General features: G+C 40.0%; 1 protein-coding gene across 1 annotated transcript in view; it reads right to left on the reverse strand.

Moving 5' to 3' along the window:
- LOC149286009 (protein prune homolog 2-like) overlaps positions 1-13,255 on the reverse strand; it is a 115,088-nt gene that overhangs the window by 19,155 nt on the left and 82,678 nt on the right. The window contains exons 10-12 of the mRNA XM_089494527.1: positions 8,323-8,402; positions 6,712-6,912; positions 164-340 (exon numbers count right to left, since the gene is read on the reverse strand). Coding sequence (XP_089350653.1) covers positions 164-340; positions 6,712-6,912; positions 8,323-8,402 — 458 coding nt within the window. The remainder of the gene's footprint in view (positions 1-163; positions 341-6,711; positions 6,913-8,322; positions 8,403-13,255) is intronic.

A 13,255-nucleotide genomic window follows, 5' to 3' on the forward strand; every position in this document is an offset into this window, starting at 1 on the left:
TTTGCACAGTAGAAATCTTTTGGTCCACACCTGTTTCTTCAACAGGAAGTAAATTCTGAATTTGTTCCAACAGCATTAAGATAATTTCTATGAAGATCATTTTCCAATGTTTTGGAGCTAATTTTTCTCCATGAGTCCAACAATGAATTTAGAGTCCTCCTACCTCCATGAGAAATGACTTTTTTATATGGTTCAATTGCTTTCATATCAATCCTATGTTCCTGGTCTCCGATGACAACTGTCCTCCACAACCTGTTGTCCTCTCTCTCTTCTTCAGCAGTATACTCTGGAATTGATTCAGATGCCTGATGGGCAATTTCTTTACTGGCTGGCTGCTCTTCTGAAGAAATGAGAAGAAAAGATTAGGGCAATAAGCACCACTAAACTTCCTCCAGAGAATCAGCATTGCTCACATCTGTTCTCAGTTACAATACTGTAACGTCATTTTGAAATCAATTCTGCCACGAGCCTAATCATATGATTCTCAAATTATCTTCACTGGATAAAGACCAGAATATGATCTTGTAACATTAAAGAGTAATAGCCAAATCAACATCTCTTTCTTTTTATTACTTCAATACAGTACTTTAAATCTGTCACAGGGTTAAAGCAAGCACTCGGGCTTTTTGGGGGCAGCCCACCCTAATGTAAAGTTTCCTACCTAAGTGTCCTTTGGCACCACTTCCCCCTTATGCTGCTGTGTCATTCTACTGTTACTGATTGGTTTTGCATCACCAGCATAATGATGATGATAATAATAATAGTAATAATAATAATAATAATAATAATAATAATAACTTTTATTTTTATACCGCTTTTGCAGAAGATCAAAGTGGTGTACACAAATGGCCCAGAACAAAATGCTCTTAACTCTTATGGTAGATGTTTATTAGCAGCACCATGCACAAAGTGCCTCACCCATAGTTCTGCCAGTGCAAGTGAGTGAACCAACATTTTTGTTTTGATCTTTAAAGTCTCATTATGGCACCTATGCCAATGTGAATATTTGTTGTTATTGCTGTCTGCCTTCGAGTCGTTTCCGACTTATGTTGACCCCCAAGGCAAATCTATCATGAGGTTTTCTTGGCAAGATTTGTTCAGAGGAAGCTTGCCATTGCCTTTCCCTGAGGCTGAGAGAGTGTGATTTGCCCAAGGTCACCCAGTGGGTTTCATGGCTGAGCTGGGAATCAAACCCTGGTCTCCAGAGTCATAGTCCAACACTCAAACTATGTCACTACTGGGTTAGAAACAGGTGCTAAAAATAAAATCTCAGTACAACATTAGAGATGAGAGTAATGAGTGATTTCAAGAAAGCCTACTGTATTTTTATAGGAATACTTCATAATACTGTTAAACAGGAAAAGATAAAGGAAACCAATTACTAAATTAAAATAGAGGAAGGACAGTAAAATTAGAGAATCATTCTACAGGTAAGGTAGAAATTGAAACAGTATCAACATCTGCATCTAAACTAACAGTAGCTGAGTAACCAATCAGTGGGGCACTGCAGAATCTTTGTCCCCCAGAGATTCTCATTAGGAACTAGAGACAGATGTGGCCCATGATCTGAGTATGGAAAGCATTTCACCCCCAAATGACAGGATGAAGTAACCAACTCTGCTCAGACCATACATCTCTGATCATAGGTTTCTGTAAACAGTCAATGAATTCCAATGTTACTGTGAGGATAGTCAGTGCTCCACTTCACAGTCTCCCTTGTCTTACATTTATCTCCAGCTTTTCTCTAATCATATCATTTTCAGAAAATACAGTTATTACCTTTACTTTGAAAATGGCTGAGTATTGCATCTTTTGGGTAAAATGATTTATCTTTTATAAATAAGTTGCACTGTCAAGAATGAGAGCTACAACATTCACTGCCTTTACAAGGCTTGTGATGGATATACTGGAGCAATACAGAATTTGATCCATGCCATCTCTACCTGTTTTTAAATTCCCAAGGTGTCATTTTGAACAGCCTTCTGTGTTGTGGTCTGGATTTGAATATTCATCATGTATGCCTAAAATATCCAAAAGAATATTGCCGAGGTAAATTTGAAATGTTTATTGCCTGTGTTCTTTTGTTAGAGTAACTATTTGAGTGGGCAGGATGTTACCTTTTTGGATCACTTAATAGGTTTAATGTGGAACAATAAAGATAGATGAATCAATAATTTTAAACCTAAAAATAAATTGTTTGGGTTGTGGTTGGGCATGCCAGATGTTATTAGATTTAGCCTTTGACAGATGCCTCAGGAGCACACTCTTGTCCAGAAGAACATATGGCAGAAAATGAAATTGTCCTTACATAACCTGGTTGTTTGGCTATCTAGTTGTAGTTGCTGTGCTGCTTGATGAAAATTAAAGACTCCAAATATATAAGGTTGCATCTACTTATCACAGGGAAATTAAAATTTCATAGTATTGCCATGATTTGGCCTGCCTTTAATTGATTTCAGCAGTCTTTAACTCTTGCGATAAATCAGTCTCAAATACATTTCAGAGCCATTCTCTATATGGTAGAGTCATATGGTTAATGATATCATTTCATTTTTCAGGTAGGTGACAGCATGTTAGACTGCCTTCTCATATAAGAGTCCACCTAGCCAGCAGTCAGTAAATAGTACATAAGGGCAAAAGTTAGCATGTCAGAGAGAACTGTTTTTAGGATCCTTAAATATGGGACCCCAATATTTGCACTCTAATGTGAAACTAGCCAAAGCTTGTCCACAAAGTGATACAATCTGATTCTGTAGCATATGCTATTTAGCTGTAAGTGGAATTTGTTGCTACATAGATTACCATCTTGAGTCCCTATATCAGGAGAAAGGCAGGATAAATAAATTAATAAATAAATAAAGTAAGTTTAGGATTATATCACTATTACTAGTGCTTTGTTGTACAGTACAGAACTATGATCAGAATGCTGTTGGGGAGTTATGAATGGATCATCTGGAGTTATGCATTCGTAACTGTGTGGTAGTCACAATCCTTGGGTAGCACCTAGTTTAGGCCAGGGGATACACAGAGACCATGAGAGCCCCTCAATTCCCACTTACCAGGAAGGAACCACTGTGACTGATGGAGGTCTATTCCCCTATCACTTGGGAAGCAGCTGAATGACATTCCTATCCCCCCCTAAAGTGAGTGATCTCTGGTGTCAGGAAGAATTGCAACAGGGACCCTGTATCTGCCTGTCCCAATGAAGATCATATATTGGGGGGGTGGGGGTGGGAATGTCAGTCAGCTGTTCCCTGAGTGACAGGGGAACAGACCTCCATCAACTGGAGTGATTGTTTCCTAGTAAGTAGGGATTCACGGGGGTGGGGAAGGTCCATGATTCACTATGTAGTTACATAACTACAGTAGCTATGCATCCATAACTACCCAAAATGATTCTGACATATATGTTCCGTATTTTCTGTGCCTGATAAAGAGACCTGGAGATCTTGAAAGCTTGCATGTATTTTGATGCCTTCTTAGTATCATCATCATCATCATCATCATCTATATATTGCCTTTCCCCCAGAACCAAGCTCCAAGTTCCAGTAACGATACTAACAAAACATGAAGCTTTAAAGGCTGCCCAACATCTCATTTTCAAAGATGGGCTGTTTTTCATACCTGTATTTCTCACTTTAGCTTTTTGACCTAGGTTTCTATTGCAAATTAATTTCCCAGTACAGACCAGAATCCAAAGGAATATTTCTGTTCATTAAAGTATTCTTGTCATGGAATTGGGTAACTCCCTACACACAATGTAATGCCAAAACTGATTTTCTCCGAAAGTGGTTTAGATAATACAATGGACTACAACCAATGGGAAAGAAAAGTTTATCACAATGTAGCGAATGTCCACTAGCACAACATTGTGATAGATTAGTGTTTTACAAAGTCAAAATGGCAGCCAGCCTATGAAGATACACAGTGGAGTTCCATATCTGATGATGAAAACCTCAATTCCTTTTCACTCAACAATATATCTTCATTATTTTCTGTGCTGGAAGGAACTGTTAAAATCACCTCTAAGTGTTCCTTGCCTTAAAAAACCATATGAAATATATGGGGTCACTGGAAATTAACAGATGACTTGAAGGCATATACATACACAGGTTGGAAGTATACACATATAGTCCAAGACATCTGGAGGGGGATAAATTAGGAATGCAGGACTAAGCTCCTCAGATGGGTCTCAATACAGATGCCAGCTCAGTTGTGATGCTGCCAGAACTGTGGAGGCTTGGAGGAGTGAAATTGCAAAAGCTATAGGCTTATCTCTGTCTGACAATATTTGGATGGCCTACCAGAGGGCTTGCAAAGATTTTGAAGAGTTTAGACAGAGCCTCGGTTTGGTGCCTGAGCGGCCAATTCCAACTGACCACTGCCTGCAATTCTGCATTTCTTTATATGTGTGTGTGTGTGGGGGGGGGGGCTTTGCCACAAACCATTCAAGCTAAATTGTCTGCTTTAGCCTTTGCAGCGAAAGCCCAAGGTTTGCCTGATAGCACATCTGACTATAGGGTTAGAAGGATGTTGAAGTGTTGGAGCAAGGCTTGAGTTCAAGTTGCAGACACTAGGAAGCCAATATCTCTGTCTATGGTTTGGGGGTTAAGGAAACAATGGTCTGTGCTTTATGCATCACCAACTGAAGCAACTATTTTTCATGCTAAATGCATTTTTCAGGTAAGCGAATTGGTTGCTTCTTTTAAGCATGATCTATCAGGTAAAGCTTTGGCCTTTGGTGATTTGGTGTTTTCCACACAGTGAGCAGAGATTATTTTAGGGGATCCAAGATGGATCAGAGACAGAAAGGTGCTTGGAGCTCATTGGGGTCCTGTCCTCAGAAGGAATTGTGCCCTGTATTGGTCTTGCATTCTTATGTATGCTTACAAGGCATTTCCCCTGGGTTTCTCCTTTATCATAAAAATCTCATCCCCTTTATTAAATTTCAATTCTGGTCTATTACATGTAAAGTGCTGAACAACCTGGGTTTCTGAGAGGTTAAATTCAGCATCCATTCTTTTAGAGTTGGAGCTGCTTCCACAGCAGCAGCCATGGGCTTTGGCCCACAGTCAATCCAACATATTGGACGTTGGAAGTCTTCTGTTTATAAGACTTACATACATAAGTTTGGATGCAAAGTTGTTAACCTTTGTTCTGTTTTTCTTTCAGCTTCCAGGTGCAGTCTGGTGAGATGGCAGGTCCTGATCTGTGGCCATAGCATGGTCTATTGGGCAGCAAGGCAGGGCCAACAGAGCCATTTTGGACTTCACCTTGATTTGAGTGAAGTTGCCATTCTTGAATGGTTAGGGAGCAGGGGTCTTCATTGGAACAGGCTGCTGCCCTTGCTGTTTGAGGAGCATGTTGGGCTTCTTCTGGATGTTTTACTCATTCAACTTGGTGCAAACGACCTGGGTTTGTGAAAAGGAAAGGCCTTGATTTGGCAGGCCAGAGACAATTTTCTGAAGATTCAGAGATATTGGCCCGTAGTACTCATAGTCTGGTCCTCTATCTCACCACGGCAAATTGGGCATGGTAATGGAAACCCTCACAAGCGTGATGTAGCAAGGAAGAGAGTTAACAGGGAAATCCAAAATTCTTTAACAAACAAATCTGGCTTTATGATTTCCTATCCACCTATTATTTTCTGGTCCGATAACCTCTATAGGAGGGATGGGGTTGACCTTTCTGAAAAGAGCAATCTGTTGTTTTGGGGAGGGGGGCTTACAGGAAGGGGGTGAGGGCTATGTGGGTCAACTTGGTGAGGAAAAGGGACTAAGCTTGACCATATCAGTGACAGTAATAGGGTGAAATATTATTAATTCGGTGTTCACAATTGGCACTCCCTTTGGGAGTGGGCTCTGGGACAGCCTTTACAAGTCAAGAGACCTGGGGTTGGAAAGGAGCCTGCCTTTGGGGTTGACATGTTTTTTCCTCCTCTCTTACAAACTTGTGGGATTTTGGGAGGGAGTGCCCTGTGTTTACCTTCCAATAGGCTGAACTGAGGGTTCAATCCAATATCTTGGCTTTACCTTGGGTCCTGGTGTTTCCCCCAAAGGTAGTCTGGAGTGGTTTTGGCCATGGGGTGACACCTAGTTCTTCGGCTAGACCCGCACCAGGATGCTTCCTCTTCTTGTAGTTTCCCAAAAAGTCAACTTTATTACTATTTGAATAGGTCAAATAAATGGCCCTTTATTTTCCCATATATACATGTCTGGTCTCGTTATTTCATCGTTGATCATCAATAGTTCTGAAGCAAAAAAAGGTTTCAGTGATGTATCTTTACCATAGCCATGACCATCTTGTGGTGTTCTCTTCTAAGTAATAGAGGAGGGAACACTTTTTCTAGAGATGGCACTTGATGAGAAGAATACTCTTCCCCACTCACTTCAAAAGAATACTCTCCCCAAAAAGACAGTGCTGTCCAATTATGAGAGGGACCTTTTGAGGGTTCTTTTTCAACCTAGTATTGCAGTCCTGAGCATCTAACATAAATTAATAACCATTATTATAGGAATAGCAATGCTAACTTCTATCAAAGCTTTACACTTTATGCTGAGAATCTACTTTCACTTCTGTAATGCTGATCACAGCTGGGCTCCCTGAGAGACAATTGCCTTTCCAGCACTAAGCCTACCTAAAAATAATACTGCAAGCACATACATTACATAGCTGCATGTGTGCTTTCAAATTACCCATTTAATTCATTACCATGTCCAGTATAGTCAAAAGAATCGGCTTCATCTGGGGTTTCGAGATCATCTACATTGATATCAATTTCATCTGGAGTGTCCAGGTTATCATCCGAAAGGACAGATCCTTCACTCTGGTCCAAAGAGAGATTGATATTTGGAGCAGTAAGCTTTATCCTTCTAGGGTTGGTGCCATCAAGATCAAGAGAGTTAGGAGGTTCTAAATAAGTATAAAGATAGATGAAAAACAATTACAGATATTCACAAGCTATATCAAGCAGCAATATTTAACCTTTTTAAAATATTGGTTCTGTGGATCTGTTCTAGTTGGAACTAACCAAAGGTCATCACAGAACATGAGTAGATTATAAGGAGGATTTTACACAGAAGGGAATCAGATAAGGGTTTTGTTTTGTTTTGCTTTTTTGCAATTTATTTTGTGGTATTAACCACAATTTCCCTGTAAAAAAGTTCAGATTGTTTCTGATTCTTTCCACAACTGTAGTCCAGACAGGTGAAGGCAAGCTCCAACTGTTGGTATTTGCCCTGTTATGTGATTTTTCTCAATAATTATACATTTTTGCCCATCCTGTTTCTGCTTTGGCTAATGCAAGATCTCCATTCTCCATTCCTTGCCTTCCCTTTCTGCTTATTAAGAGCTGAAGGTATTCTTAGGAGAAAGAAAAGGGGAACAAAGACTGAATGGAGAGGGGGGGGTTATAAACATGGCTGAGTGGAACAGTTTAGAAAATATACAAGGCACGTTCACCCTCACTTTTGCTGCTCTATTAAGAGGCGAAACAGACTGCCCCTTTCTGCTGGCACCAGGCAGCTTCAGAGTGTGGCATTTTGACATTGCATGCTCTAAAGCCGTCCGGAAGCTGGCTTCACACCGCCCAGCTATTTACACTGGGGCCAGCTTCTGGGTGCTCTGGCAGTGCAGCATTTAGATGCCGCACGCTACCAGAGTGCCTTAAATTGGGTTTCCCTCTGTGGTGGGATGGGAAAGCCAGCTTTCTGCCAACACAAAAAGGAGCAGCTGTTTGCCACTCCTTTTTCGGCCAGCAAAAAGGCAGATTGGGGCCACGGTGTGGTTGCTGCGGCCCCAATACAGCTTTGTCAGGGTTGGCCTGTTTAACGCCTAAGTCAAATTGTTGTGGGTTCAGTATTTCCTCAATCATCAAACTAAAATACCTTCTGGGGCACTGAAGGTGGTCTGCTGCCCTGCTAGTGAGTATTCTTCAATTTGTAACCTACAAAATAACTTTGTCAAGCTCTGACCATATATATCTAAGATCTGGTAGCAGCCATCAAAATCTGTCCCAGGTCTCTATTAGTAAAAGCTTGATCTGAAAGTGTACAGGCTGTAGACAAAATTAGCAAGGAAGTGTGGAGGAGCTAATTATCACACAAGCTCAGTTCTTTTGCATCCTGATGACACCCAACTGCAAAAGGAGGAGGATGGTGTGCTGCAAGTGATGATCACTTGTCAAAAGAACCATGGAATTAACTAAATAAAGCAATGTTAACACCTCTTTCTTCTAACAGTGGAATAATGTCATAGCAGAAGCAGTCCTCTCAACAACTAATTAAATGCTTAGGAAAAGAAGGAGGAACAAGGTTGCCTCACCAGGTCTCATCTCTGTAGCACTGGAGTTTAGCACAGCCTCACTGAAGGGGATATCCATTCCCACATCCTCTGATACCAATCTGAAGCACAAAAACAAACATAATAGGTCCTAATGAGAATGCTAAAGAAAGGCCGAGTTATTTTGCTTTTATAGGAGAAATTAAAATGCTCGACAGTTGCAGAAGTCCTTCTACCTGAAGTGAACTGGGTTATGCTAGAGAATTAGCACAGGCTGGAGAGAACAGAGGCTTCAGGCTTCAAGGACAATTCAGCTGTCTTTTTAGTACAAATCTTGGTTTGTCTTAAATAAGTCATTTCATGAATCTTCAGACATTGAAGGCAAAGAAATGAATTCTACAACGAACCCCAAGGCATGCACTAAGAAAAAAACAGCAGGAAAATACATAGGAACTCTAAAACTCTAACCAGACTGCAAAGAGCAGATGGAACTATATGTTTAAAAAGAAACACATAGACATATTTCTTTCTGAATTGACAAAAGCTTGAAGAAAGGAAGTACTGCATTCAGACCAGCCTCAAATATGTCGGTAAAAAGGACATCATGAAGAAGAAAAAAGGTATTATCTGTGTCAGGGTAGTAATCCACAAACAGGAGTAAAAGAGAAATAAAGGTCTTCATTACTATACATTGACAGATGAAAACTGAGTAGCAACTTAGAAAATTAAAAATGTGGATTTTTGAATAGCAGTAAGATGCTAACACTTAATGCTGAAAACTCATAGAAATTGAATTTCAGTTTCATTATCAGCCCTTCAAGTTGCAAACAAAAATGTTATTTCAATTTTTAAAAAGAATAAAATTTAGACATGACACTTATTTGTAAGTTGCTTCCTATATTTTTACCATGTGCCTGAGGTCCTGCAGCAATGTGTGAATATTGATAAAGGAGACTCTGGAAGGAGACTCTTAATAAAGGAGACTTTTCAATGAATTTGAAGAGGTAAAAGGCCAAAGCCCTTTTAAAAACTCCAAACTTTGTTAGAATCTCTGCTCTTTTAATCATGGGTGATCATGTAACCAGACTGCTGACTGATAAATAACCTATAACTTGGAAACAAAAACAAAACAAAAAGTCTACTTTTTGGAATATAATATGTAGTCATTATTTCCCATTAAATTAAAACATAACCTTTCCAGTGCTAGGGAAGCCTGGGAACTGTAGTTTATTGTGGCACCAGAATTATCTGACAGAGGAGGCTAAGGCGGGATACATACCGCCATTTAGTACGTATAGAATACGTACTAGGGTTAGGAAGGGGTGGTGCTTCCGCACCCCCCTAACCCTAGTACGTATTCTATACGTACAAGATGGCGGCGCCCCTTCCACATGGGCGCCGCCATCTTTACGTATCGGACGCTGAGCGTCCGTACGTGTCGTGGGGGTTGTGACGTAGCGAGTGCGCCCCTGGCGCCTCGCTACGTCGCAAACGCGACACAAGAAGAAGCTCCATTTTGGAGCTTCTTTTTCGCTCCGCGCGGGAGCCGCGCCGTCTGGAGGCTCCGGCTCCCCCGCGGATCTACCGGCGGCGGCGGCAGACCGCCGCAAAGCGGCGGTTTGTACCCCGCCCAAATGTCTAAAAAGACCTACAGTTTCCAGAATTCCTTAGCACTGAGCCATGGCAGTTAAAGAGGTCTCAAACTGGATTATGTCTGCAGTGAGTTTTGGACTCAAGATAATTAAACAGATTATCTGTGACTTGTTAGGGAAAATGGACCTCTTTAACTGCCAGTTAAAGCAGTCTCAAACTGGATTATTGCTGCAGTATGTTTTGGACCACAGAGACATAGCTGTGATAGGCTTGAATATCAGTATGCAAGGGATCTTCTAGTACCTTTGAGGCTAACTGAAAGGAAAAAAAGTTGTAGCTTCCTCTGATGCATGAATGTTTAATTATCTGTTGTAAATGCTTCCCTAGTATTAACATCAAATAGACAATTACCCAGGTCTCTGTGAAACTGGAGCAACACTGGCCTGCTCTGGTCTGCAAGGATCCTACTTCTTCTCTGGGAATTTTTAAAGATTGTAGACAGAGGCTCTGCAATTACCTCTGCAACTTCCTTTACTATTCTCAGATGCAGTTCATCTTGCCCTGGTGTTCTAAAGTCACTTAAAGTAGCTATGTGTTTCCATGCCACTCTTTGCCTATGTTGGGATGCACATACCCAAACACAAAGTTTATCATTTATTCTACTTCTGGAAGAAATATGACTTCAAATATTCTGAAATGTGCTATATTTATGAATTACATTAATTAGTTAGCAGCTAGAAAGTGTCAATATTTGTCAATATTTTTTAAAAAGAGACATCACATTATTTAGGAATTTTAAAAGTCAGAAAAGGAGAAGAATACACTTCTTTAAACCCACATTTACCAAATTTTATTTGAAACCCCCCCCCCCGCCCCCGTCCCATAAGTTCAGTTATGAAAACTGCCACATTTGGCCAGTCTGGATGAGCCCACTATTATGACTGAGATGAGTTATTCTGAGTAGTACATTCAGCTACAAAGGATGCATAAGAATTCCCACTAATTATATGCATGAGTCAAGGCCTTTGATGATGATCATCTTACTGTGGCGTCTAGAAGAAACTTTACAGTATCATCCAGATGTATGATGCACAGAGAACTCCAAAGAGCTTCAACAAAAGGGACAAGATGTAGAAATGAAGCATCTACTGTATTTGTTTCATTATCAAAGTGAAGGGAACAATTCTGGCCACAATCAAAAAGACAGTTAGGAAAACATTATTTTATAACAGAAGGCCAAGCAAATATATTTACCAAGCTCAGCTGCTCCCGCTGAAAGCATTTCCTTATTGGCTTCTCTGTCTCTTGCATAAGCAATTTATGAATAATCTGCTGTAAACTTTCATTAGAGGACCTGTACATATCTTTTTCAAAATCAATGCAGCAAAATTAATACAGTGGGCCCTTGTTATCCACTGGGGTTTGGTTCCAGGATCCCCTGTAGATAACAAAATCCATGGATGCTCAAGTCCCATTAAATATAAAGGCACAACAAAATGGTGTCCCATATATAAAATGAAAAATCAAGCTTTGCTATTTGGAATTTATACTTATTTTTTAATGTTTTCAAGCTGTGGATGCTTGGATTCATGGATAAAAGTCCGTGGATAAGGAGGGCCAATTGTATGTGCAAAACTTTGTAGAGACAGTGTAATTGGTACTGTTAGTTCCTCATCACACCAAACTGTGAAACTGGCATAGCAGTGGTTTGGCCCTACTTTTGTCTCAGCCTTATTGCATGACATTGTGGTTCTCCCAGTGTTGTGCTGTATAGTTTTTAGAAACATGATTTATTTTCCTACTGAAAATAATATGTTAATGACCCCCTTTCTTGCTATGATTTAGTAACCAGTTTGAGTGTGGATGTCTTCCACTTCATTGTGAGAACAATTAATTAGTGGGTTGTCTCTTCTTTGGGAATTCCCAAGGAAATCAGCAGGAAAACTTCAGATTATGTCCAGTGCTTTGGTGGGGATGAGAAAATGTCCAAAGAAAATAGCTGTGTTTTCTATGGTCTTGAAACTCTTTTCTTGATTCCCCCTTCCATATAAATGGTTTGCTGTTATACAGTGGGTCTACGCCACCAGAAGGCTAGCGATCTGTGGATTGGAGCATCTGCAGCTCACCATGCATCATATTATTTAATAGTAGTGTGTGCATGCAAACACACCATTAAAAATGGTGGAGGATAATGTGGTCTGTTTCTTGTCCTGTGCACCTCTCATGATGGAGAGATTTGGGCAAGGATGGATGTGCCATAATAATTTTGTACTGCAATAGCTTTATTGCGGATATATCAAAAATACTGAAGCAAAACAATCATAAAGCACAAGGTAGAGCAAAGGGATGGTGATAACAGGACTAGTGCAGATTAAAAAAACTGTAAATTACACTATTACAGTGCAAATATGACAAGCATGTGATACACAGCATCACCAATCAGTTATCATTATGAAAGCAGCTGAGGCAGGTTTTGAACGATATAACCCAGCATAACACCATGGTGTGATAAGGACTTTAGTTAAGTAAGGAATGCTTTCAGCTGACCACTGGAACAAAATGTTTGTTAAAGCTACCTGCTTTGCAACCTACCATCAAGACACCCGGAGAACCACTTTCCAGTCTAACTCAATGATTCCCAAATTCTGGTCCTCTGTGTGTTTTGGACTTCGACTCCCAGAGTCCCATACCGTTGGCCAAGATGGTGGAGAGATCTGGGAGCTGAAATCCAAAACACCTGGAATACCAAAGTTTTGGAATCACCACATTAAAAGGTCCCAAGTGTTATTCCTGGTAAGTTTGATGGCACGTAGGCTGGGAAAGTATCCTGTCTGAAATGACAGAGTGTTGCAGCCAGTCAATGAGCTAGATTGACCTGTATAAGGAGTTTATCACACTAGCGAAATCCTGAAAAACAGAACTTAAATAGACATTTTAAAAAAAACAACACACAAATGCAGGAAGTTCATCACACCAAATTCCTGCAAAGGTGAAATAATGAGAAGTTAAAGTGAAGGCAAAAGGGAGAAAAACGACAGCTTTTTACTTCCAGGAAGTTCCGATAGTAAAAAGCTGTCATTTTTCTCCCCTTTGCCTTTGCTTTAACTTTGCATTATTTCACTTTAACAGTGACATCATCTGATAAACTTCCCGCATTTGCAGGTTTTTTTCTAATTTAAATCTAGTTTAAATCATATTTTTCAGTGGGATTTCACTAGTGTGATAAACTCCTATGACCACTTTCTAATGTTTTTGTGTGACTACATTTATTTCAATAAACAATTGAAAATGTAAAACTTTTAAAAATAAAATGAACTTCTCTATCCCTAAGAAAATTCTCCATTGATTGAGAAAAGTGAGTTCACATGTTCAGGAGAATAAA

This window comes from Sceloporus occidentalis, unplaced genomic scaffold (assembly GCF_023333645.1).
Source record: "Sceloporus occidentalis isolate IW3139 unplaced genomic scaffold, rSceOcc1.0.p SCAF_73, whole genome shotgun sequence".
NCBI lineage: Eukaryota > Metazoa > Chordata > Lepidosauria > Squamata > Phrynosomatidae > Sceloporus > Sceloporus occidentalis.